A 25,878-nucleotide genomic window follows, 5' to 3' on the forward strand; every position below is an offset into this window, starting at 1 on the left:
TAAATTAATACGCGTCGATTTATGAACTATAATAAATGAGTATTTTTTTATATTTTTTTTGTAAATGGGTCTGGTGAAAAGAAAAAATAATTTGGACGTTCATCTTGAGTGGTTTTATAAAGAAAAACCTCATATTCCTATTCGTTTTGTTAGGAAAGATTCAATATGTGAAGAAAAGTAAGTTTTAGTTCTGTATTGTCGATATGTTAATGAGTTGGATATTAAGGTTGTGTCAAAATATTGAAAACAGTATGGCTTTGACTTATCCCCATCAACGTTTTATCTCAGGACTTCAATTGTCGAATCAATGTGATGCGGAAAAAATGGATTTGGAATCTGCAAGTAAAATCTCTTCTGATTTGAAAAAAGGCTATGAATTGCTTACCAGTCTTAAAAATCAAAGTGAAGATATGGATACGTTAAATATAAATGATGTAAATTCTGGGAACCTTCAATCAGTCGTTTTAATTGATTTAACATGTTCTGATGATGAAAATAAGAAAAAAGATGAATATATAAAACGAAAATCCGAGTTTCATGATACTCATAATCAAAAAAGACATAAAAGTTCTTGTGGCTCTGTAAGTATAGCAAAAAAAGCAATAAAGTTGTAACAGGAAAAGGATGGATTATGTTTTGAAATTTTCGATGATGTTTATGGATCTAGCGAGGTTGATAAACGAATTCAAGTACTCGGTTGTGAAAATATGAGTACAGAATTTGATAGATTTTTAAAAGAAAACACAAATTTTATATTGAATTGTAATTTTTCCATTAGCAAATTTAGAAATAATTCTAATTTAATAAAATTAGCTTCTTCTAAAGATTTTTTTTTTAAATCTTTAGCTTCTGACGATTTGGTTTGATTAATATTTAATTTTTTTTAAATGGAAAGTCTAATTTTTTATTTAGCTATGTCTTTTGAATATTTATGAAAAATTAAATGTTTCTCATAAATATGAAAAGACTATTTTAGAGGAACTTCTTAAAATCGCTTCTAATTCTCCTGTATCGTTAATAAATAAAAATAAATTATTAGAACAAAGGTTTAAATAGATAATATATTTGTTTTGTCTTAATTTTTTAGGAAAGAGATACAATTAAGGATACTGGAATTAGAGGAGATGATTAAGCGGAAGATTCAAAAATCTTTTAATACTAATGTAAGAAATTTTGTGAGTCAAAATATTAATATTAATAATTTTAGAATAATGATAAAACACTAGGGGAAGGATCATCTAAATTTAATAATCATATTTCTTTGCTTGCTTCAAAAGAAAGTAATTCTTTACATTCACCTGAAAAATTAGTAAATACTTTCTCCACAAATTCTACTTTTGAGTCTCAAGAATATGATTTGTTTTCAGAAGAGAAGGAAAATGTTGATGAATCTAAACATCTTTTTTTAAATTCTTGTCAAAATAAACAGAATTTAAAAAAAAAAATAAATGATAGTTTTCAAAATTCTATATCTACTGGTGTTGTTCATGATGCAGATACAGATGAGTTTGATGAATTATATGGGATTGAATGTGATAGTCCTTTACAGAACTATATTGATATAGATTGTGAGGCCAATAATGTATTGGATTTAAACAATCAAGGAGAGTTTCAAAAAAAAGTATCTTCTAATATTATTACTGGTCTTCAATCTAAATACTTTGTGCCCCTTAATGAATGTGATAATATGTCTAGCAAAAAATCTTGTTCAGTTGAACATAGTGACGCATTGTTAAGTTATGTTTCTGAATTTAAAAAAACAGAGCTGTTCCCTGAAAATTTATCCTTGACATCTAAATCTAAAATAGGTTATCCATGGTTAAATGATGTTTTTATGATTTTAAAAAATGTTTTTGGTTTAAAAGAATTTCGAAATAATCAATTAGAAGCAATTAATACAACATTAAGTGGGAAAGATTTGTTTTTGCTTATGCCTACAGGAGGAGGGAAATCACTCTGTTATCAGCTTCCTTCATTGATTGATTCAGGGAAAACTAAAGGGTTGACTTTAGTGGTTTCTCCACTTATATCTCTTATGCAAGATCAAGTGGAGCATCTTCTTGATATTAATATTAACTCTGCATCGATAAATGGAGAAACACCTTCTTCCAAGAGAAAAGAAATAGTGAAAATGCTCTATTCTAATGATATATATATAAAATTGCTTTATGTTACTCCTGAATTTTTAGCAAAAAATAATTCTTTTAATCAGGCTTTAGATCACATTTATTCAAAAAATAAATTTGCAAGAGTTGTTGTAGATGAAGCGCATTGTATTAGCCAATGGGGACACGATTTTCGTCCGGATTATAAGCAGCTTGGACAAATTAAGCAAAAGTATCAAACCGTTCCATTCATTGCTTTAACTGCAACAGCAAATGAAATAGTTAAAAAAGATGTTATTCATAATTTAAACATTAATAATTGTGTGGTTTTATCTCAGAGCTTCAATAGACCAAATATATATTATAATGTAGTGGTTCGAAATATTTCTGTATATTCAGATATTCGAGATATAATAACATCCAAATATCCTGGAAAATCTGGGATAATTTATTGTTTTTCTAGAAAAAATTGTGAGGATACTGCACGTAAATTTCGTGATAAATATCATATGAAAATTCATCATTATCATGCAGGAATGACTAATAAAGAAAGGTCACAAGTACAAAAGGACTGGAAAAAAGGGAAATATCATATTATAGTTGCAACTATAGCTTTTGGAATGGGAATTGATAAGTCTGATGTTCGCTTTGTAATTCATTTATTTCTTCCAAAATCTTTAGAAGGTTATTATCAAGAAACAGGTAGAGCTGGAAGAGATGGAAATATTGCTGAATGTTGGCTGTTTTATAACTATAAAGATAAAGCAAAAATAGAGAGAATGATTGATAAAGGAGATGCTAGTTGGACCCAAAAAAATCGTCAAAAGGCTTCTTTGCATCTTGTATTGCAATTTTGTGAAAATAAAGTCGATTGCAGACGAAAACAGTTATTGGCATATTTTAATGAGAAGTTTTCTGAGAAAGAGTGTAATCAAACATGTGATAATTGTAGAGAAAGCACAATTGTTGTAAAGAAAGATATGTTTGATATGGGGAAAGAAGTCGTAAAAATTGTCCTTGCTGTTCAAGAAAATAAATTTACTATATTGCAGTGTATAGATGTTTTTCGAGGAATAAAAAATACTAAAGTTGTTAATTTTGGTTATGAAGCATTACCTTCGTTTGGATCTGGTTCTTCATTATCAAGATTAGATGCTGAAAGACTTTTTCACGTTCTTATTTTTGATGATATTATAAAAGAAGTGAGCGATGTTACTAAAATGGGGTTTGTTGTAACATACGTTCAAGTGAAATTATGACTTTTTTATTTTTATTTTTAATTGTGTTTTAGATCGGTAAGAATGGGATGGCTTTTTTAAATGGAAACAGAAACCTTTTTATGTCGTTTAAGCCTTCTAACTCGAATTTATTTTGTCAAAGGCTTTCATCAAATCAAAAAATAACTAAATCCTCATCGAATATATCTTGTATTCGGAAGTTAAAGACAAATAGGAAACATGTGAATAAATTATATAACTCAGTTGTTAATAATAATATAATTTAGTTTGAATCGGGATATTCTAGAATTGTACCTATTTCTAATCTAAAAAAGGATTGATTTCACTGTTTTGAAGTAATACCAAATAAATTTTCAAAGTTATGATGAATAAATTCTCGTAAATTTTGAATTCATATGAATTTGATTATCTTAAAGATTTTATCAAGAAATGTATTGGCTTTATAATAATTTTTGTTTTATTTTTTGAAATTACAGAGTAATTTTACACAGCTAATAAAAGAATGCCTAGAGTCTATTTTTTCTTAACAAGAATTGCTAAATACTGTTATTATATTTTCAAGAAACAATGTCTTATATTTGGGTTGTTTTTTATTAGTTTTTTAAGGATTTAGATTTGGTAATTTGGATAGGGAGCAGTAATGAAACATTTAATATTAGATTTAAGATTTGGCCTTCTATTATATTTGATATTGTTGATAAATATAGAGAAAACACGTGCTTTTTATAATAATTGCATTTTATACCATTTTATCGTGGTTAAGAATAGAGTCTTTATATATATATATATATATATTTCAATTTTCAATATGATATATATGTTTTTATGAAAATGCTTATTTTATTTATATTTTACGTTTAATGATAAATACAAAAAAACTATATTCCAGAGTTTACCATTATAAATTTGGGTCTTTTAAAAGTAAAATGAAGATCAAGACTTACAGACAAGTGTTTATGAAGTTTAGATTGATATATTATATCTATAATTTCATGTTTAATAGGGTATTAAATATTCGAAAGATCGCTTTTCGAACCCTATATTCATAAAATAATGACTTTTTAAAAGAAAGGTACAATGCAGAAATATTTTTTATCACTCTTTTCTTTGAGTACTCTTGATGGGGAGGATAAATTTATGGAAGGAGTTAAACCTTATATTGATTATAGGAAAGATACTCTGTCTATAGAAGAATTAAAGTTTAGCTCGAGATGGAGATCTTGTGAATTTTATATATATTATTGTATTATCTTTTTTGCTGCAATTCTCTCTTTAAAGACGACATATGATATTTCAAATTGTAAGTACTTTAAACTATATGTAGAGTAATTTAATAAAAAACAAGCATCTCATCATAATTATAGTCGATTTTCTAAATATTTGCAACGAGGTTGGATTGGTGGACGTAAAATGGTAGTTTTATTGTTTTTTTAAGTTCGTAGTATTGAACACTAAATTGGTTAGGACAATACAGATATACAATATGCTACATTTCGAAATAATATTCCTAGTTTAGTTTTTGCTTCAGTTATTCACCTTTCTTTAGGCTTTTTTTTTGATTATTTTGTTAAATATTTTAAAGTTTTAAAAGACAATATTCGGAGACGTACTTTATATAATAATATTTTTTCTTTTATTTTTCTTATTATTTTGCATGGCACAAGCATTATTAAAATTTACATTATAGCATGTTTTAGTTACAGTATTTCTTATATTTTTCTAAATAGTAGGCTGAATCCTATATTGACTTGGTTTTTTAATATTTTTATTCTTTTTTTGAATGATATATATAAAGGATATTCGTTTGGTTCTATTTATTATAAATTGTCTTTTTTTGTAAAGATTGAAAAAAATGTGTTTAAAGTCTTATAAGATTATAGGATCGTTATAGTGGTTTGGTTCCTCGATGGCAAATACATTTTAACTTTACTATTCTCAGATTAATATCTTATAATTTAGATCGTTATTGGTCACGAAAGGTTGAATTTTTTCAAGTAATTAGTGTTTTAAATTATAAATTTTTATTTTTATTGCTAAATTGAAAAATAGTTGCCTGATTCTCAGTTAACGGAAAAGGATCGTATTGATATCCCATGTCCAGATGCTGATTATTGCTTTCGGAACTTTTTTGCGTATATATTCTACGCGCCTTTGTATTTTTCTGGGCCAATTGTGTCTTTTAATAATTTTATTTCTCAGGTTTTATTATTTTTATTATTGTTTAAAACAAATCAAGAATTAATAGATTTAGCTACGATATCCATCAAAAAATATTTCCAGTTCATGGTTAAAGAAATATTTTTTAAGATTGTTGTTTTGTTTTTTTTTAATGGAAATAATGCTTCATTTTTTTTATGTAGTTGCTATATCTAAAACAAAAGCCTGGGAAGGAGATTCTCCATTTCAAATAAGTATGATTGGATTTTTTAATTTGCAAATGATTTGGTTTAAGGTTTATTGTTTTTTTTTTTTTGTTTTTAATTATTCTTTAGTTATTGATCATTTGGAGATTTTTTCGTCTTTGGGCTCTTTGTGATAAAATTGATTCGCCTGAAAATATGATTAGGTGTATAAATAATAATTATTCGTTTTTGGGTTTTTGGAGAGCTTGGCACCGAAGTTTCAATCGTTGGATAGTAAGGTAATATTACATTTTTTTGATAATTTTGTTTATATTTATAGATATATATATCTTCCTTTGGGCGGTTCTAAGTTATTAATAATAAATATTTTTGTTATTTTTACTTTTGTGGCTTTTTGGCACGATATTTCTTTAAAATTATTTGCATGGGGCTGGCTAATTACACTACTTATTCTTCCTGAGATTATATTTGGCTATATCTTTCAATCAAAAAATGTATTTTTATTTTTTTATTTTTTATATATTAATTATGTTTTTAGTGGGATAATTGGTCGCTTTATCGGCATTTATGTGCTATAGGTGCTGTAGTTAATATAATTATGATGATGATTGCTAATCTTGTTGGATTTTGTGTTGGTATTCAAGGTACAAAAGAAATGATTAGTCGTATTTGTACTAGTTATAAAAGTTAGTATATTTAGAATTTATAATCTAAGATTAAAGATTTATAGATTTCTTTTTTGTTTTGTCTGTTTTTTGCACTCTTTTTGCTGCTGTTCAAATTATGTTTGAGATAAGAAATTATGAAAAGAGAAATGGTATTTGCCTTCGCTGCTGAATTTGTGTATATTATCTATATTTGATAGAATTGTAATATTTTAATTATGTTTTATTTTTTTGTTTTGAATGACGATTTTCATTTTTCATGACATTTTTGAGACTCCTTATATGTCAGAGAAATTATTTAAATACTAGGAGCTATCTACATACTCCTTCTTACTTCCTTAATGGGTCTTATGATCCTGTTATTTTTATCTTTTTAGTGAAAAATTGGTTAATATAAAAAAGGTTATGATAGAGAAAAATTGGTATAAATGGTGGCAAGAAAATCATCTTTTTTTGCCAAAAAATACAAAAGATAAGTTTTTTAGAGACAATTATGTGATTTCTATACTTCCTCCGCCAAACATTACTGGTACTTTACATCTTGGTCATGCTTTAACTATTAGTATTCAAGTAATAGAGGAATTCTAATGTTTTATCTAAATGTATAGGATGCATTAATTCGCTGGGAGAGGATGCGAGGAAAAGATGTTATGTGGATTCCTGGGATGGATCATGCAGGCATTGCAACTCAGAGTGTTGTAGAACGTTTTCTTTTAAAAACACAGAATGTAAGTTTTTGAATGATGTAAAAGATTTGACATAGAATAGCTAAGAAGAAAAGATATAACTAGAGATGCATTTATAAATGAAATTTGGAAATGGAAATGTTTACACACAAATCATATTTTTCATCAGATTGTATTTAATACTATATTTTTTTGGAGATAATTAAATTCATAAAGGCTTCTATGGGCGCTTCTCTTGATTGGTCCAAAGAATTTTTTACTTTGGACGCACCTTTGTCTAAAGTAGTAATGGATTGTTTTATTCAGTTGTTTAATGAGGGTTTGATATATAGAGATATAAAGATGGTTAATTGGTCGTGTACATTGGAAACAGCTATATCAGATATTGAGATAGAACATAAGGTTGTTCCTAAACCTACTGAAATAATAATTAGAGAAGAACCGTAAGACTTATTTTTTATTGAATTTTGTTAATATCAAAGTAGTGTTGAATTTGGTGTATTACATCAAGTGGCATATCGATTGGTTAATTCATTTGATATTGATGAGATTGTTATTTCAACATCGAGAGTAGAAACAATTCCTGGAGACAAAGCTATATCAGTTAATCCAAATGATATGAGATTTTTGGTTGATATTAATTATTTTTTTTCTATCATATTATAACACGTAAAGGGTTTGCATGGTAAATATTGTCATAATCCACTAAATCCTGATATAATTATTCCTATCATACCTGATGAAATGGTTGATCCTAATTTTGGAACAGGTGCTATTAAAATAGCACCTGCGCATGATCCTAACGATTATAAATTTTCTATTCGCCACAAGATACCAATTTTAAGTATTTTTGACACTGATGGAAGAATGAATGCATTATGTCAGCTTCCTGAGCTACAGGTTTTATTTGTTTTTTATTGAAACTAATTTTAACTTACTTTAGCATCTTGATCGTCTTAAATGCAGGAAGTATATATTGTCGAAATTAAAGGATAAAGGGTTATATCGTGGATTTCAGAGTTATAAAACATCAATACCTCTGTGCTCTCGTTCTGGTGATTTAATTGAGTATTTTTTGAAACCACAGTGGTTTGTTTTGTATTTATTTTTCTTTTTTTAAATTGATTAAAGGTATCTTAAAACTAAACCTTTGGCTTTAAATGTATATAATAATTATAAAGTTGGAAAATTCAAGATTAATCCATCGCATTACAGTAGTCAATGGATAAAATGGTTGGAAAATATTGAAGATTGGTGTATTTCAAGACAATTATCTTGGGGTCATCAGATACCTGCTTGGTATGTAGGCTCTAATAATGGATATTGGATTGCTGCTACATCTGAAGAAAATGCCTTGAAAATTTCGGGCGGAAAAGAAGTTAAACAAGTAAAAATTTATTATATTTCTGATTTTTTAATTTTATTAATAGGATCTTGATGTTTTGGATACTTGGTTTTCATCTGCATTACTTCCTTTGTCTGTATTTCACTGGGATGGTAAAAATATACCTGTTGGTAAGATTATATGATTATTGGAATTTAATTTTGAATATTTTATAGAATATCCATTAAATTTTATTGAAACTGGATCTGATATTCTTTTTTTTTGGATTTTAAGAATGGCTCTACTTTGTACACATTTTACTGGCAAATTACCTTTTAATGAAATTATTCTTCATCCATTGGTATTTTAACATAATGTATGTGTATTATAATTTTATGTTTTAATAGATTAGAGATTCCCAAGGAAGAAAAATGTCTAAATCTTTAGGAAATGTTATAGATCCTTTATGTATTATAAAAGGGGACTCTAAAACTCTAAATGATATTGCTATCGACGGAAATGTTTTAGAACAGAATAAACATGATATAAAAACAATAAATTCTGGGTTATCTGGTATAAAGGCAATGGGGGCTGATTCGCTTCGATTTGCATTGATAGATTATACAAAACATGTAAATATGGTTTTTAGATAAATAATTTTAAAATTTTGTAGACTCGGCAAATTAATATGGATATTGCGAATGTATCTTCGGCAAAACATACATGTTTAAAGCTTTGGAATGCTACTAGATTTTTCTTGTATCAAACAAAGTATTATGGCTTAAAAACTATAGATATGAATTTAAGATCAACACATATTTTTGATAAATATATAGTATCTAGACTTAAAAAGGCTATTGATGTTTGCAATATGGGGTTTGAGTTAAGAAAATTGTTTGAAGTTACAGAGTGTTTGAGAAAATTTATTGTTTATGACTTATGTGGTATTTATTTGGAATTTATTAAACAAGAACTAAAAAAAAATGATAACGAGGTAATATATTTTGTTTTTTTTTCTTGTTAATATAAAAAGCGAGCAATATATGCTTTGAGTACTCTTTATTCTGTGTTATATATCGTAGTTAAACTGCTTCACCCTATATCACCTTTTATTACTGAAGTTAGTTGCACTTTTTATTATATTTGATGATATTTATTTATAGGAACTATATCAGTATTTATTGAAATTTGTACCATGTTCAGAAATAAGTATAATGATATCAAATTATCCTAATAAAGATACTTTTTTTCATTTAGATGATGATTCTTTAGAAAGGGTAGAAAACATTATGATATTAATACATGAGTTTAGATCTATGATATCAAGTATCAAATATATAAATTGTCCTGTATTTGAAGGTTTCGTTGAAATCAATCATAAAAATAATATATTTAAGGAAGATGTTAAAAATTTTAGGAATATTATTCGAGATATGATTGGAATTAGTGATTTAAGATTAAATGTAAGTATTTTATATTAATCTCTATTAAAATAATATTTTTAGGATATAAATAATGATTTAACAGATATGTATTCTAGAGTTGTTAATTCTGAATTAGTTCTCTATCTACACACCAAAGATTTATTTTTGGATAATTCAAAGCAAATATCTAGGGTTAAATGGCTTCAAAAACAAGAAGAAGCTATTTCTAATATATTAAAATCTGAGAAATATATTCAAAATGCTCCTATATATATTCAAGAAAAAAACATAAAAAAATTAGAAGATATTCAGAATGAATTAAGACTTATTTGTAATCGTCAAAAAGGAGATAAAAACTAGTGTATATTTTTAAATTTATATAGATTTATTATTTAATTTAAAATGATGTATAGACTTAAAATGTAGCTCCGTTTTTAATAAACAATCTGTATTCTTCTTTTTTTATCCATTTTAATACCGAATTAACATTTTTAATTAAGTGTTGTTTGGTTGTCTCTGGTTTGGCTATTGTAAAAAACTCAAAAATTGATGTTATCTTAAAATGATATTAGAGATCTTCTAATTGTAAAACTATTTACCCATGCAATTGCTATATAGTTTTTAGTAGAAATAAATTGAAGTCTGCTATATGATTTTTTCTGAGTTAGAGAATGAAGTTTATGGTAAATTTTCATTATTCTAATTAGAAGCGTTAGATTTACAATAAATAATAATAGCTTACTTTTGTTTTTGAATAATATTTTCAGATGTTTCCCACTGTGGCATAGTAAATTGTACATCAGCCCTTGATTTGTATATAAAATGATAGAGATAAGGTGCATTGGTGTCAGCTGTACTTGTTAATGATATAAATGTAGATTAATTCTTACATGTTGTATAAGATGTCTCTGCAAATTTTATTACGTTTAAAATATTGTGAACATTAAAATCCTGCGGATGTTAGATAAATAGTTTTTTTATAATATATTTATATACATTAATAATTTTTTGTTTCATTTGTCTCATCTCAAAAAAAGTATTTTTATCTGTTGAAATTAATACAATTGCAGTTGATTCTGATATAAAAGTTATATAACAGTATGTAAATCCTTTAGGATCAAATTTAGGGAAACATAATGGTATCCAGTGTTCAGTTCCATCTTTAAATGATGTGGTATTAAATATCATAGAAAATAGTAAAAATAATTCTATTCTTTGTTAATAACTTTTATAAAAAAATCAATTATTTTCCTGAAGAATGAATAGAATGGTTTTTCGGCCGTATTATACTAATTATGCATAAGTTTGATACAATTATTCCATATAATAATTTCTATGTTTTTATAAGATATTTTTAAAATAATATTTTATTTATACTTTTGCCTTTGCTTTAATTAAAATAGAGTCTATTTTCATCCTAATAGATCTTCTGAGCCTTAAGCATTGTAATCCATTTAATAAGATAGATGGTTCTCCTTCAATGATTACATCAGAAAGTGCATCGAGAAATATTTTTGTATCTAATGACAATAAGATATAAACTAAATGGATTGTTTTGTACTTCCAAGGAGTCTTTTTAAGTCGAAATTTTCTTTATGGACAAAAATATTTAATAATTTGTCTAGTGTAAGCATTGTTGTTATTTGAGTATATAGTATGTTAAGTTGCGCTTTAATCTTGAAAATTTTAGTATTTTTTTTACTTATTTCTTAAGCAACCTGTGTTTCAGATTCATGTAATTTTGAAATACCTACTAAATATAAAGGACCTTCTAACAAGATAACTACTGTTAAATTTTTTGATGCAAAACTTCTAGAAAAATATTTTTAGAATTGATATAGGTTTTAATATTTCTGTACCTAAGATTGTCTTCTTTACTATGAAAAAAACTTATAATTATTTGTATAATTCCCATGTATTCAGATATAATCATTTCATCTCCATATCTACTATAGACTGGCTTACCAGCTCTAGAAAGTATAAAAAAGTGTTTTTTTCTAGATTTCCATGCTTCTATTTTATCTATTAATTTTTTAGTGCTTTCTAGAAAAAAAGGTTGGAAAACTACCTTCATTTTTAGAATCCTCATTACATGATCTTGAATTATGAAAAACATTAGATTCTTCTTTAAAAAATGCTTTATCTAAAAATGGTAATGTTCCTTTAGATTTTTCTTTTTGGTTCTTTAATGCTTTTTCTTCTTTGAATTTGCTCATAGATATAATAACTTAGTAATATAAGTTGAAGATTGCAAATTCGCTTATAATAGTTTATATACCGATTATAGATACAGCGTAAGTATAATTTTTTATGATTTTCGATTTTTGATGCTTTTTATATGTATGTATAATACTTAGTTAACGTTGGCTTTTGTAGAAATATTCTTTAAACACTCAAGTAACTTGTGTTTAAATTTATAATGACTATGTTTAAAAATTTATAATTGTTTTATAATTTTATTTCATATTTCTTTTTAGTATTTTCTTTTTTCATAGATATATGTTTTTATGAAATGTTTATATATAGAATATAGAAGTTTTTTTATCTTTTTTGTGGGATAATTGAAAGTCTAACGACTGACATTTTATATGGGATTTCGATTATACTAGTTTTTTGAAAGAAAATAAATGCTTTTAAAAGTATGAAATAATCAAGAAGAGTTTTTGATTTATTTGTTTTAACGAAAATGAAGGTCTTAGAAATATTAAGTGTCTTTTTTTTGTATGTTTAAAAGCTTTAAATTATGGAGAAAAACATAAGAGAAGACTTGCAAAAAGAAGGATTATCTGCGGTTTCTCCTAAAACAATACAAACTTCTCTTTCTATTAAAGGTATATTATTTTCTTTTTATGGGAAGCATTCAATGCTTATTTTAAAAAAAAAAAAGATTCAGAAAATTCTCAAAAATTTAAAAAGTATTCTGGGGGGTTGGACAAAATTCTTCAATCATTCGATAATCTTCATGAATGGGCAGACTATATATCATTCCTTTCAAAGCTTCTAAAGGTTTTTGAGACTCAGTCACATATTTAAAAGTGGATTAAGAATTTATTTAGACTCTTCATTCATATCCTACATTTGCTATCGTTCCTTATCAAGATCTTGTCGCATGTAGGTTGGCACAATGTTTGAATCCAAATCTTCCTTCTGGTGTACATCAAAAAACACTTGAGGTTTATTCTTATATTTTTTCTTTGATTGGGGTATGTAAATATGTTTTTATATAAAGTTAATAGGATTCAAGAAAAATGGCCTTTCTGAATCTCTTCCTCTTTGGAATAGTGGTTTAGCTCCTGTTTTGATGTTTGCATCTACGAAAATTAAGGTATATAGTTTTTTTGGATAGTTTTTTTAATGAAAATAATTAGCCTTATTTTCTTGGACTTATTGAAACGTTTTACTTGCCATTAGGCCCTAGTCTTCGGCCTTGTGCAAAGTCGTTGATTATGTCATTGCTTCCTGGTCTTGAAGAAGATTCTGGAGAATATTTTGATGAAACTTTTAATGTTTTGGATTCTGTACGACAAAAATTAGAAGATGATGCTTTTTTTTGGCAATGTTTATGGCTTTGCATAATTACATCTCCTCAGCAGAGGCAAGGAGCTTTGAAGTATTTATTTAAATGTTTTCCGGTTTTAAAAGATAATTCTAATGGTAGGAATTTATATTTATTGCTAGCTGTAGAGTTTAACTTTCTTAGATATTCTTCCAATAATACATCCTGATTCTGGTCTTTTTATAAGAGCATTTAGCTCTGGACTTAATGATGAACAGTTATTAATTCGCCGTGGATTTCTTGAGCTTTTAGTTCAAAATGTTCCTCTGTCCTCAGTTATTTTTCAAGAGTATTTGGACTTACTTTTTTTTTTTTTTAATATTATATTAGAAATATTGTTTCTATAGATGCTGAGCTTTTAGTAATGAGTGCTATTAAAGTCGTCATGGGTAAAGAAATATCTCTTAATCGGCGTGTATGGTCATGGCTTATGGGTTCTGATTTTGAGCAAAATCCTGTCGAAGATTCTTATTTTAAGAATTACAGTATGAAATATGTTGTAGGTTGTATAAAAAATTGCTTGGATATAAGTAAGAATGATCCTGTAAAACTTCAAGAAATATTTAATATTCTATTATCTTTGATGGAGAGATCTATAATAGGGAGTATTATTGCTCCTGAAGTTTTTTTGCCTGCTTTAAGAACTATATACATGTTTAGTGGATTTAATAATGATGATTTATATAATGATGTTCTATTTTCTGCTAGAGCATTTTTTGACGCTGTAGATTCAAAGTTGATATGGAGTAAACTATTGTTTTTGCTTGATAAACTAGATGTGGATGTCTTTGATTTCTCAGATTATGATTTTGCATTGTATATTATTTTAAATTTTAATATTCGTGAGGGAGATATGACTTTTTTTCATATTCCTATGGTTTTGTATGTTAATATTTTAAATATTTCAAACAAGTCAAGGAATTTAGCAATTGAGAAGACTTTGTTGTTGGTAATACACAAATTGATATCTTTTGTTCCGAATAATGAATTATCTAATGTTTTATTTGGTGAATATAGTTATGAGGACAGAATATTTTTGAAAAATAATATTAAAAAATATTATCAAGATCTTTTAGGTGATGAAAGTAATACATATTTATCTAAAGAAATGGTTATGGAATTTATTTTTTGTTTACTTATCGAAAATATAGAGCTTTATCTTGATGATAGTTTTTATTTATTTGAGATGCTTTGGCTTACATATGAATTTATTCCAAAAGCTTTACGATGTTCAAAAACTCAAAAAAAAATGTTATTGGATGATGTAGTATCTGTTCTTAGTTCTAAAGACCTTACTTTTGATCATGTTTATTATATAGTTAAAATTATTGTAGAGTTATTAAAAAGAACATGGATTAATATTGATGACATTAACAATAATGATATACTGATTCCTTTGGTTCTTTATGTATATTTTTGAAAAAATGAAATATTTAGAGCTTATTTGTTTTAGATATGGGATTGTTTTTCTATTGAAAATTCAAAGTATCATATTGATGCATCTCTATTGTTATGGACATTGCATAAAATGCTTAATGGGTCTTTTATCGAAACAATTATTGTTTATGCAATGAATATTCGTGAAATTCCGTATGTTGCTTGTCTTAAGTTTACTATATTATGGAAATATAGCGGTAAGTTTCATTGATTTTTACTATGATAAAATTAAGTTAAAGTGGATGAATCTCTTTTTGCTCATGTGCTTGCCAGACCGTCTTTAATAATGATAGGTTTCCTTCATTCTGATGATATTCATACAAAACTTTTAGTGAAGGCTTGGATTGAAACTTTGAATACTTCTTTCATTAGGTTCGTTTTTTTTTTTTTTTGTCATTATTAAAGAAATAAGGCTGTTGGATATTGTGCTTATAAAGTTGTTATCTTTAGGATTTATTTGTTCTCCTAAAAGTGAAGTTGCTCAAGAATTAGAAATTTCTCTATTGCAATTCAAAGAAACTGATGATATATCAATGTTTGTTTATTATATATCTGTATGTGTAGAAATCATTGAATCCGGAGGAATTGATCTTTTAGAACATGCTTTCACTGAACTTTTAAATGTAGATACTAATAAAAGCAATTTGTTGTCTAAATGTGAGTTAATATAATGGTTTTAATGTTTTATAATGATAACTAATTTAGATTGTTTAATATCTTCTGATATGAGCTATATTAGTATATTAGCAAAGATTGCAATTAGGTTAATAGAAATTTTTTTAGTTGATAAACTTATAAAATTAGAGTTCTTCATATGTTTCCAGAGTCTGATTTTCATAATTTAAGATCAATGGTTATTAATCTTCATTTTTTAGCAAGTAAGCTTCTTTTTTATATTGTTTCTAAATGCAATTTATTTGATCATGAGCTTATTGAAGTACTCTTGAAAAGACTTATAGTAAAAGGTTTTATTTGTGAAAATATTTTTGACAAATATATTCTGGATATTTTATATATTATTTTGAAGCGCAATATTAATCAATATGAAATAGATTATAAGGATTTTTTCTTTAATGGTGTCCATTCTTTATCTATAGATGAAAGTCTTGGCAATAATTCTGAAAAAAAAGTGTTTCGTAATGTTTTGTTGATGTTAGTTAAACTTTTTATTACTCGATTATCAACAACACAAATTCCTTCGAATATTGAAATTTTAATAGATTTTTATAAACGTTGCTTAGGATTATTTACTAATGAAATGTTTCAGATATTTATACCATTTATAGAGACATTATGTAATCAAGTTAACTTTATAATTGTTGGATTAGAAACTGGTTTTTCGGATTTGAAAATGGAAGGCTTACCACCTTATGAAATTATTTTATATTGCTTTGAGGGTTTGAAATATACAATTACTTGGGCATTTGAAAATCATGATGATAAATTGAAAAATTCTTCTCGGAAGTCTTCTGAAAATGTTGGATTTTTTGGGAATGTTATGTCTGGTGTGTTTTCTTTAGAAGCTCCAAGTTCTGTTAATTTTTCTAAAGATGTAATTTTTTTTTTTTCTGATTATTAATGATATTTTTATAGAATCGAAATTCTATAATACTGTGTTTTCGAGATATTGTAAAATTAGCTTTTTACGTTTGGTCTTGGATAGAATGTAATATGATTGTTAGTATAAGGAAATTAGAAACATATAAGTTTATAAATATGAGACTTAAAACAGCAAGTAGACAGTTAATTTATGCACTTTATGATATAAAACCTATAGAAACATTAGAAAGTTTGGTAAATTCAGTAAACAAAACAGATATGAAGGTAAAATGTGTTTATACACGTTAATTAGATTGATTTTTGTAGATCAAAGAACATGTTTTTTATTTTTTATCTAAATTTGATGATTCTAGAAAACAAGAAATAATTCCTTTTTTAATTGACAGTATTAATTTTAGAATAAATTCGACATCTGTTGTTGAAAAGCATAAATCAAATATAATTATTTCTGTGTATGATAAATTTTTATTTTTATATTATTTTTGATTTTTATAGAACGCCAAATTCAATTATTAGTTTTCTTATAAATTTCGTTGAATTTTCTAAAACGGATCTTTTAAAACAAAGTTGGCCCGTATGTTTAGCTTTTTTTCGAGATGCGGTTAATAGTCCTCAACAATATCAAATAATTGATACTTATATACTTCATTTTGCTACATCATTGATTAAAAAATTAAGTGAAGTAAATATCAATAACGAAAAACGTGAAAAAAAAGAAATGATAGTAATACTTTTGTTATTATTTATTTGTTTATTTATTTGTTTTAGGATATTTATTTACGAATTTTAAGTTTTTTTACGTCGAAATCGCTTAAGTTCTGTGATTCTAGTTCTGTATTTAATAAGGATATTAATTCCCAATTGTCTACTAATAGTTATGGATATTATAGATTCATTTTTTAAGCTAAAATATTTTTAGATAATGAAGAAAAAATGAAATTTTTTGATAGTAATGATAAATCGAGCAAAAATAATGAATCATTTTTGTCTTCTGCATTTTCAAATCGTGAATTAAATTCTGTTTTACTTAAATATGTAATTCCTTCTCTTTCTAAAATAATAACAGATAATGAAAAAATTGTTCATGCATGTAGTATTATTATGACAAATGTTATTGGATCAGAGCATCGGAATTCCCAATTGTATAATCTTTTATTTCGATATTGTGATAATTGATTAAAATAGATCTCGAAAATATTCTGAAGATAATCTTATTCTACTAGCTAAGCTTGTTGAACTTTCTGGGTCATCTAAGTTCTGGAAAAAAGAAGTTATAGATATCTTTAATGATAGTTCTTTTTTTACGATACCATTTAATGAGGCTGTGCTATGGATGCCTATTATTAAGCAGCTATATAATAATGATAAAGATAGGTCGCTTGAAATATTTAGTAAATTTTCCTTTTATTCATCGTCTAGTATTTTTGTATTTAGAGAATCAGAAGTTGTTTCTCGAAAATATCAATTAAAGCGTCTTATTTTTATTATAATTTCGTCAGGTAAAGATAAATATGCTGACAAAATTAAAGATATAGAAAATGTTATTTTTGAATATATTAAAGGACCATTAAGGAAGATGCTTCGAAAAGAAATATTTTTGTTAATTAGAGCATTAATTATATATATGTCATCGATACATTTAACTTCGCTTTGGGCAATAATTTTATCAGAGCTTCAGTATTCTTTTGTAGATCTTCTGGAGAAAGACCTTCCTTGGAATCAGGAGCTTCTTGATTCATTGCATGATGCTTGTAAGCTTTTGGATGTGATTTTGGTTATTGAGCCAGAAGAGTTTTTAGTGTATGGTTTTTATTTGAATTTTATCCATTTATAAATTTTTCTTATAGGCATAAATGGGTTTTTATTACGGATACGATTGATTCTGTTTACTCTTCTGACAAATCCAAATCGGTTGCATTGATGGATAAACTTTTTCATAAGATTTTTACATTTCTTCATAAATCATTACGTACCAGTGAATCACCACAGGTAAGTTATTATATATATATATATTACATAGCTAAAATGATTGTTATAGCTTTCCCAAGCGTTTATAAATATTGATGCTCTTAATAAGAGATCACCTATGCTCATTTCTAAAACAATTGAAGATGTTTCTGATATTAAACCGTTTTTAAGTCGTATTAGTGAAATTAATTATGAAAATGTGTATAACATCTGCTCTCCAGATATAAAAGCATGTGAAATGGGGTTGTTAAGGGATCTTTTTTAAAAATGTTTTTTTATATTGTAGTTGTCGTAGCAACCAGTTGAGATTTTCTTTCGAACCATGTTATATACGTTTACGTTAATTTAGATTTTTTATAAAAATAATATTTTATTTATGATATTTCTGTTAGGGTACCATGATAACGTAGAATTGGAGAAACATGTAAAACCTACATCAAAGAAGGAGATTTTAGGATGGTATAGTTGTGGATTTTCAAATGAAGTATTTTCTATAGTTTCAATGGGTACATTTGTTCCAATATTATTAGAGCAACTTGTTCGGAATTCAGGTGTTTTGTTATCTAATAAAGCAATTCCGTGTGTATCTCATGGTTTATCGTATGCTACTTTTTCATCTCAAAGTAATAAAGATTTGAGTTTATGTGTTATCCATGTTTCTGGAATAGGCTGGGTAGACAGTTATAGTTTTTCGTTGTATGTATATTCTATAGCGTCTCTTCTTCAAAGTATTATTATTATCAGTGTTAGTGGTTTGGCCGACTATGGGAAGAATCGTAAAACTTTACTTCTTATTTTCTCAATTATTGGGAGTTTTTCTGCTATTTCTTTTATTTTTATAAATAAGCAATATTTTTTTGCATCATTTTTATTTATTTTATGCAGTGTAGTTCCTTTTATGATAATTTTGTTTTATTAATAGTCTATAGATATGTTATGGTGCGTCCACTGTACTTCTTAATGCTTTTTTACCTGGGTTGTCTAGAAATCATCCTTTGGTCATAGAAGAATGTAATAAGTCAAGTTCTCGTCAAAGTTTGGTACGTGGAACTTCTTTTCTTAGAGATGATGTTTCTGAAGATTATGATTCTTCTTTTCTTGATTATACAAAAATATCTGATTCTCGCATATCTGCGCTGATGTTGGATTTGTCTTCAAGTATTTCATCTTGTGGTATTGCTATAAGTTATTGTGGTGCCCTTGTTTTTCAAATTATATCTATTTTCATAATACAGATAATTGGTTCTGGAATATTCTCTTCTCAAATCATTATTAGTGCATCAGGTTTTACACATCTTTAATTGTTTCATTTATTTATATACTTTAGGATTATGGTGGATGGTTTTTTCTATTCCTGTTGCAATATGGCTTAGATCACGTCTTTTACCTTCATTGTCTCAAGATATATTGGGGAAACCTTCATTTATAGGATATATTTTATATTCATGGAAATCTTTAATAGATACATTTTTAGATGTGCGGAAATATAAGGATGTAGTTATTTTTTTAGCTGCATGGTTTTTTATATCTAATGGTTTTTTCAGTTTTTTTGTTTTTATTTCTTATTAGTATTAGGATATTCTTCTATTATTTCTACGACTGTTCTTTTTGCAAAGTCTGCACTTTATATCCCTCTTATAGGGCTTGTTGTTATATCTTTATTATCTACTTTATTCGGTATTTTAGGTGCGTTTTCTTGGCCTTATATTAGTCAAAAGTTTAAGTTTTCTCCTTCTTATACTCTTTTCCTTATTCTTTCTTTATCACTTTTTATACCTGTTTATGGAATTATTGGACTTTTTCCTATTTCTATAGGGTTAAAACATCCTATAGAGATATATATATTAGCTATATTTTTCGGGTTTCTTTATGGGGGATTGCAAGGGTGCGATAGAAAATATGTTGTTTATAATAGAATTTTTATTGATATTAGATATTCTCGGTCTTATTTTGGTCAATTGTGCCCTGAAAATTATGAAGCTAGATTTTATGCATTATATGCAGTTACAGAGAAATTCAGTTCGTTTTTTGGTCCTGGAATTATTGGTTGTATTGTTGGTAATATTCTCAATAAAATCTGGAAATGTTTTAAATATTATAGACATTATGCATAATATGCGTTATGCATTTTTTTTTTTGTTTGTAACTATGGCTATATCTATATTGATTTTGGTACAGTTAAAAATGTATAATAAATAATTCTATTCTTTTATATGTAATAAACTTGTTACTATTGCATTTATTTGTTTATATTGTATAAAGAATGCTTTATAATTTGGATTTTTAATAAATTACATATATTGGATTGCTTTGTATTATCTTGTATTTTATTTGAATTAGTTGACTGTTTTCAGGAATAGAATTGTATAAATCATATTTATCAATTTATTTATTTAGAGTACTTAAGTAATTTATTTTTTAGAATATTACATATATATAAATTCTATTCCTATTCTGTTTTAGTTATTTGTATATTCTACGATATTTTTGTTAAAACTTGTATGTATGTATAAATGGACTTACATTTGTTTTTTTTGAAATATTTTTTATTTTTAGTAATATAGTTTTTTTATTTGCTTTGTATATTGCACTTTTTTCAAAATTATGTTATTCCAAGAATCGATGAATAAATAATGCGCAACGAGTGGGAAACTGAATTTGAAGAAGAATTAGAGGGGTTAAAGTCAACTGAGTCCGATGTTGGATGGATGGATGATGTAGATTTGCTGGACAATGAGCTTCCAGATGAAATTCCAGGTGATTCGATACCCTTAATGGATGAAAAAGGTCCTTTAGATTCTGTAGATGATGGAGATGAACTAGCATCGATTTTGAAAGAAGGTTTAGTACAACCTTCTAGTGGAATGGAAGGAGTGCAGGTACCAATGCAGCTTCTTGGTTTTGGATGGTCTATGCCGATGATGAGTCAAGAACGGGGACGAGAGAGAATATCTCGAGAATGTATTTTAAAAGAATATTTTCCAGGGTTTCGAGAAAACGAAGTGCTTAAATTTTGTGAATTATTTGTTACAAAGAAGGCTTATTTAATTCCCGTGAAACATCGTGTAGGACGCAGTAAGTTGTGTCTGTAGCGGTGATGAGCCGTGAGTGGGTTGATAGAATTATTAGCTAACTTAAAGAGTAGCATGTTTTCCGAAATGGGTTGGATTGGATGTAGAACAGGATGATGCACAGGCGTTTGGGACATTTGGACGCCTAATACACCCTAGATGGGATGATGAGGTAGTTTATACAATGCCTTTTTCAGAGGAGAATGAGGAAATGAACGTTGATAAAGATGCCTTGGATGTTCTTGTATTTTGCTGTGAAACATCGCATAGGACTAACTAATGCGTTTCAGCATGGATCTGGGTCTAATGAAATGAATCATGATTTACATTTAATATGCTTCGATTGGTACAGGAGGGTTTTTTCCGATGAATTTTCTCCATCTAAGAATGTATCGTTTGTTCGACCTAATTCAAAAATTAAGTTTATGGGCGAGGGTTTTTTTTCTCAGTTTTATATTGACGATCGGATATTTAATGGAAATATTGAATTAGTACCATCAGTACAGCTTAACTTTAATGATCCTTTTCTTCTTCTTGATATCCAGAAAGTTGATTCAAATTATTTTAAGCATATTGTAAATGATCGTTCTTTATTGTATAACGACTTATCACGAAAATATAATATATCTAATGATGAAGTTTATGATCAGTTACGTCAAAATCAGCAAGCTCGTGTTCGTCAGACTTTAGGTCACTTGTCAATTGAACATGGATTGGTTGCTGATCGACTACAAAGTCCTTATTATAAAACGAGACTTTCAAAAACAGAATGTCGTCTTTTTCATAGGCCTGTGATTACATTTAAAATTAATCATGAAATTAAATTTGACAGAATTGGGTCACGAAAGAAAAAAGATCGAATAAAAGATCCTAAGATATTACTAAGTACAACTAAAGGTGTCACTCTTAGTGATAATTCGACTTACGTATTGATGGAATATTCTGAAGAATATCCTTCTGTTATTTCTAATCCTGGTATGGGTTCTAGGGTTGTTGTGTTTTATCGCAAAAAATCTGACGACGATTGTACAAGACCAAAAATGACAATTGGTGAAACACATATTTTAGAGCCTCAGGATCGTTCACCTTTTTGGAATTTTGGGACAGTAGATCCTGGAGAAACAGTACTTACTTTGTATAATAAAATGATACGAGCTCCTATTTTTGCACATGAACCTGAAAATACTGACTTTTTGGTTTTACGGTATAATTTTTTATAATTCATGATTAATGATTGATTATATTAGAAACACATGTTCACAAGGGTCAAGGTATTATCTTCGCAATATAAAGTATCTTTATGTTATTGGTCAGACATTACCTGTAATTGATGTTCCTGGTCCTCATTCAAGAAAAATTACTATGATCAGTAAGAATAGGCTTAAAATGATTTGTTTTCGTCTTTTGCGTCGTGAAGAAAGCGGTAAAATTCTTATTAAACAAATGGCACACCATTTTCCTGATCAAAATGAAATGCAACTTAGACAGCGTCTTAAGGTTTTATTTTGTTTTTTATATTTATTTAATGTCTTATTTTTATTAAGGAGTTTATGGATTTTCAAAGAAAAGGTGATGATCAAGGATATTGGAGGTTAAAGTCTTCTGAAGTTCTTCCTCCTGAGGTTGTTATTCGTAGTATGGTTTCACCTGAGACTGTATGTCTTATTGAAAGTATGCAAGTTGGTCTTCAAAATCTTGAGGATGCTGGCTATGGTCGAGCTGTAGAAGATGAAAATATGGATGAGACATGTCTTAGTATTGATCAACAATTGGTTCCTTGGATTCTGACACGAAATTTTATTAATGCTACTCAAGGAAAAGCTATGCTAAAATTACATGGTGAAGGAGATCCAACAGGTTGTGGTCAAGGATTTAGTTTTATAAGAACATCAATGAAAGGGGGATTTAAATCGTTAGATGAAACAATAGACGATAAAGCTGATGGAGATAAATCAAAAACAAATCACGGATATAATATAGCTAAGCAGTCAAAGGCATATGGGGACGAGATTGCAAGAATATGGAGGTCTCAACGTATTGGATTGAGCATGGCAGGAAACGCTGCTATGACTGATTTAGAATTTGAGGATTCTCAAAAAGATTTTACTAATGATAATAAAGTAGATAGTGGGTGGGATGTGTCAACTCCACAATCTACAGATTTAATTGAAAATGATGATTATTTTTCTATGAATTCTCAAATAGGTACTAATCAAACTAATAAAGTTTTAAGAATTCAAAGACTTACACGAAATTCATTTGGGCAATTACAAAGAAAAGTTGAAATAGTTCATAATATTAATGTTATACGAGCATATATAAGACATAGACAATTAATTGATGATCAAACTACGATGATGGAAAAAATAGGGCCCACTGATGATGAAGATGCGAATAGAAGGCGTAAAAAATTATTAGAAGAACAGTTGGCACGATTAAGACATAATCGTGAAAGAAGGCAGGCTCGGAAAGCTGCTAAAGCTGCTCAAAAAGCTGAAACATCTGCTTTGTATGAAATTTCTTTACCAAATAGTAAGAAAAATGCGGTTGGTACTAGTAGGCGGTGTGGAAGTTGTGGTATGTTTTTTTAATTTTTATATATCATATTGATTATTTTTAGGACAAGTTGGTCATATGAAGGTATTTTTTATTTTATTTTTGAAATATAATGTTTAAAGATTTAGACATGGAGAGGGTGTCCTATGTATGGGAATGTTTTATTTAATACACCTGGTTTTTCTGATGATGAACAATAATTTAATTGTTTTATTGATAATGATAAATTTTTATATTGTATATTAAATATTATTTGTTTTTATTTATATTTGTTTTTTTGTATGTATATTTCATTATATCTAATGTTTGTAGCTATTTTTAATATTAAAAATACTATTATGTTTATTTTTAATTCTTTTTTATTATTTGCTTTTGATAAAAGGTTAGATAATACTTTCTTTTAAAAGAGAATCTTATGATAAACTAGAAGTTGGTGTACTTGGTTGTGTAGAGATATAACAAAACAATATATGATTTTTCTTTAGCTTTATGATGTGGTCGAGTCTAAAACAACAATTGAGTGCAGCATTGCGCAGCTATAATGAGCAAGAGAACAGAACTCATGGTAGAAAAAGATTATTTAGGTTTTTAAGATTGATATTATTTAGGGTTTCATGTCCTTTGGGTAGAAGATGGTTCTGTTGCTGAAAAGGTTGGCATTGAAAGTTATTATGATTTTATATGTGAGGTTGATGGAGTTGAACTAAATGAGGATTTGGAATGGCTTCGCAGTTATTTTACTTGTGCTTCTCGTCCTTTTCAAATAGCACTATGGTCACTTAAGGGTCAGGATATACGATATGTTTCTTTAACGCCATGCAAACGTTTTGGCTTGTCATTGCGTTGGTGTGCCATAAATACTATTCAAAAAGTTGTTTGGCATGTTTTAAGTATTGAAAATGGTTCGCCTGCTCAAATTGCCGGGTTGCAACCATATGATGATTATATTATTGGAACACCAAAGTATCTTCTTCATGGAGAAAGCGAGCTTGAATTGCTTGTTGAAAAGGTATATTTGATAATATTAAATATATAAACTTTTTTATTTAATATGATTTTAATATACTCTTTAGTTTATGAATTTGCCTCTTGAGCTTTATGTGTATAATCACCATCATCAAATAACGCGCCTTGTCACTCTCATACCAAACAGGAAATGGGGCGGTTCTGGAGCCCTTGGTTGTGGCTTGGGATATGGATATCTTCATCAGTTTCCTCGTATATCTCGAGAACGTTCATTGTATATACCTGTAGAGAATGATGTGTATTCTTGTTCAGAAGAATGTGATGAAAGAGGAATTCCGTTAACTGAAACAGAGAAAATGCTTGGGGAAATGTCATTTATTGCCACTTCAACGCCACAAAGTAAGACGAAAGTATGGCGTCAACGTCAGAGTAGTCGAATTTGTGATGAAACTGTTCTTGCGCTTATGAAGGAAGGTGAAGTTAAGAGTGAGCAAATTGCTCAAAATGAGCATAATGTATATAATGCTCAAGCATTATTGCAAACAGAGAAAAACAGTGAAATAGCAGACTTGGAACAGTCTGGAGTTTCCCAGTCTGGTGAGCAAGATATAATTTTTTCTACTTTACAGGGTTCTATTGGTGAATAAATGTTTAATGTTTTAAAAACACATTTTATACGACGTAGATATATAAGTGAAATGGAAATAATAAGTATTTTTACATATTTTATATTGTTTATTCTATATTTTTTTAGTGTATGTTTATTGTATATATTTTCATGTGCTACTTTTTGAATTGTATTTGATGCTTTATGTTTTAATGTTTACTGCATTAAGAGTTTTGAGTCTAAAAATTTCAAAAAAACATTTGCATGGTATATTGTGGATGTAATTTTTCATATTTATTTAATCTATTTAATTAACTACTTATATATATTGATTTGTTGATTTACTTTCTTA

General features: G+C 27.4%; 8 protein-coding genes across 8 annotated transcripts; 7 read left to right on the forward strand and 1 right to left on the reverse strand.

Moving 5' to 3' along the window:
• Positions 1–24: 24 nt before the first annotated feature.
• T551_01692 (uncharacterized protein) lies at positions 25–3,704 on the forward strand. The gene is made up of 8 exons (XM_018373955.1): positions 25–177; positions 227–581; positions 624–860; positions 913–1,046; positions 1,088–1,163; positions 1,208–3,352; positions 3,397–3,564; positions 3,610–3,704. Exons 1-8 carry the CDS (start codon positions 65–67, stop codon positions 3,661–3,663), a joined length of 3,282 nt encoding a protein of 1,093 aa, XP_018229700.1. The 5' UTR covers positions 25–64; the 3' UTR covers positions 3,664–3,704.
• Positions 3,705–4,420: 716 nt separating this feature from the next.
• On the forward strand, positions 4,421–6,579 carry T551_01693 (uncharacterized protein; the record flags this gene model as incomplete). Its single annotated transcript, XM_018373956.1, has 11 exons — positions 4,421–4,643; positions 4,689–4,756; positions 4,808–5,179; positions 5,224–5,346; positions 5,393–5,542; positions 5,595–5,795; positions 5,836–5,984; positions 6,026–6,200; positions 6,245–6,392; positions 6,437–6,523; positions 6,572–6,579. 11 exons carry the CDS (start codon positions 4,421–4,423, stop codon positions 6,577–6,579), a joined length of 1,704 nt encoding a protein of 567 aa, XP_018229701.1.
• A 51-nt stretch (positions 6,580–6,630) lies between these two features.
• On the forward strand, positions 6,631–10,165 carry T551_01694 (valine-tRNA ligase; the record flags this gene model as incomplete). The annotated part of the gene is made up of 16 exons (XM_018373957.1): positions 6,631–6,729; positions 6,774–6,941; positions 6,980–7,099; positions 7,140–7,229; positions 7,274–7,500; positions 7,543–7,687; positions 7,733–7,957; positions 8,001–8,155; positions 8,189–8,444; positions 8,488–8,572; positions 8,618–8,742; positions 8,789–9,013; positions 9,055–9,375; positions 9,415–9,501; positions 9,545–9,844; positions 9,887–10,165. The coding sequence occupies 16 exons, from the start codon at positions 6,631–6,633 to the stop codon at positions 10,163–10,165; spliced, it is 2,907 nt and encodes a 968-aa protein (XP_018229702.1).
• Positions 10,166–10,220: 55 nt separating this feature from the next.
• T551_01695 (uncharacterized protein) lies at positions 10,221–12,021 on the reverse strand (the record flags this gene model as incomplete). Its single annotated transcript, XM_018373958.1, has 11 exons — positions 10,221–10,361; positions 10,405–10,504; positions 10,548–10,656; positions 10,696–10,756; positions 10,802–11,013; positions 11,096–11,138; positions 11,183–11,325; positions 11,367–11,481; positions 11,524–11,617; positions 11,665–11,827; positions 11,874–12,021. The coding sequence occupies 11 exons, from the start codon at positions 12,019–12,021 to the stop codon at positions 10,221–10,223; spliced, it is 1,329 nt and encodes a 442-aa protein (XP_018229703.1).
• Positions 12,022–12,548: 527 nt separating this feature from the next.
• On the forward strand, positions 12,549–18,599 carry T551_01696 (uncharacterized protein; the record flags this gene model as incomplete). Its single annotated transcript, XM_018373959.1, has 19 exons — positions 12,549–12,636; positions 12,693–12,811; positions 12,862–13,008; positions 13,050–13,130; positions 13,174–13,459; positions 13,506–13,650; positions 13,692–14,769; positions 14,815–14,995; positions 15,032–15,170; positions 15,211–15,459; positions 15,603–16,350; positions 16,392–16,622; positions 16,665–16,810; positions 16,854–17,082; positions 17,127–17,232; positions 17,278–17,500; positions 17,544–18,158; positions 18,206–18,347; positions 18,397–18,599. The coding sequence occupies 19 exons, from the start codon at positions 12,549–12,551 to the stop codon at positions 18,589–18,591; spliced, it is 5,148 nt and encodes a 1,715-aa protein (XP_018229704.1). The 3' UTR covers positions 18,592–18,599.
• A 103-nt stretch (positions 18,600–18,702) lies between these two features.
• Positions 18,703–20,525, forward strand: T551_01697 (uncharacterized protein; the record flags this gene model as incomplete). Its single annotated transcript, XM_018373960.1, has 6 exons — positions 18,703–19,212; positions 19,256–19,610; positions 19,654–19,860; positions 19,902–20,211; positions 20,260–20,384; positions 20,428–20,525. The coding sequence occupies 6 exons, from the start codon at positions 18,703–18,705 to the stop codon at positions 20,523–20,525; spliced, it is 1,605 nt and encodes a 534-aa protein (XP_018229705.1).
• A 434-nt stretch (positions 20,526–20,959) lies between these two features.
• On the forward strand, positions 20,960–24,153 carry T551_01698 (histone acetyltransferase; the record flags this gene model as incomplete). The annotated part of the gene is made up of 7 exons (XM_018373961.1): positions 20,960–21,414; positions 21,467–21,641; positions 21,688–22,601; positions 22,645–22,894; positions 22,942–23,974; positions 24,018–24,037; positions 24,082–24,153. The coding sequence occupies 7 exons, from the start codon at positions 20,960–20,962 to the stop codon at positions 24,151–24,153; spliced, it is 2,919 nt and encodes a 972-aa protein (XP_018229706.1).
• A 292-nt stretch (positions 24,154–24,445) lies between these two features.
• Positions 24,446–25,566, forward strand: T551_01699 (uncharacterized protein; the record flags this gene model as incomplete). The annotated part of the gene is made up of 3 exons (XM_018373962.1): positions 24,446–24,518; positions 24,562–24,962; positions 25,027–25,566. 3 exons carry the CDS (start codon positions 24,446–24,448, stop codon positions 25,564–25,566), a joined length of 1,014 nt encoding a protein of 337 aa, XP_018229707.1.
• Positions 25,567–25,878: the final 312 nt, after the last annotated feature.

Source organism: Pneumocystis jirovecii (assembly GCF_001477535.1).
Source record: "Pneumocystis jirovecii RU7 chromosome Unknown supercont1.7, whole genome shotgun sequence".
Taxonomy (NCBI): Eukaryota; Fungi; Ascomycota; class Pneumocystomycetes; order Pneumocystales; family Pneumocystaceae; genus Pneumocystis; species Pneumocystis jirovecii.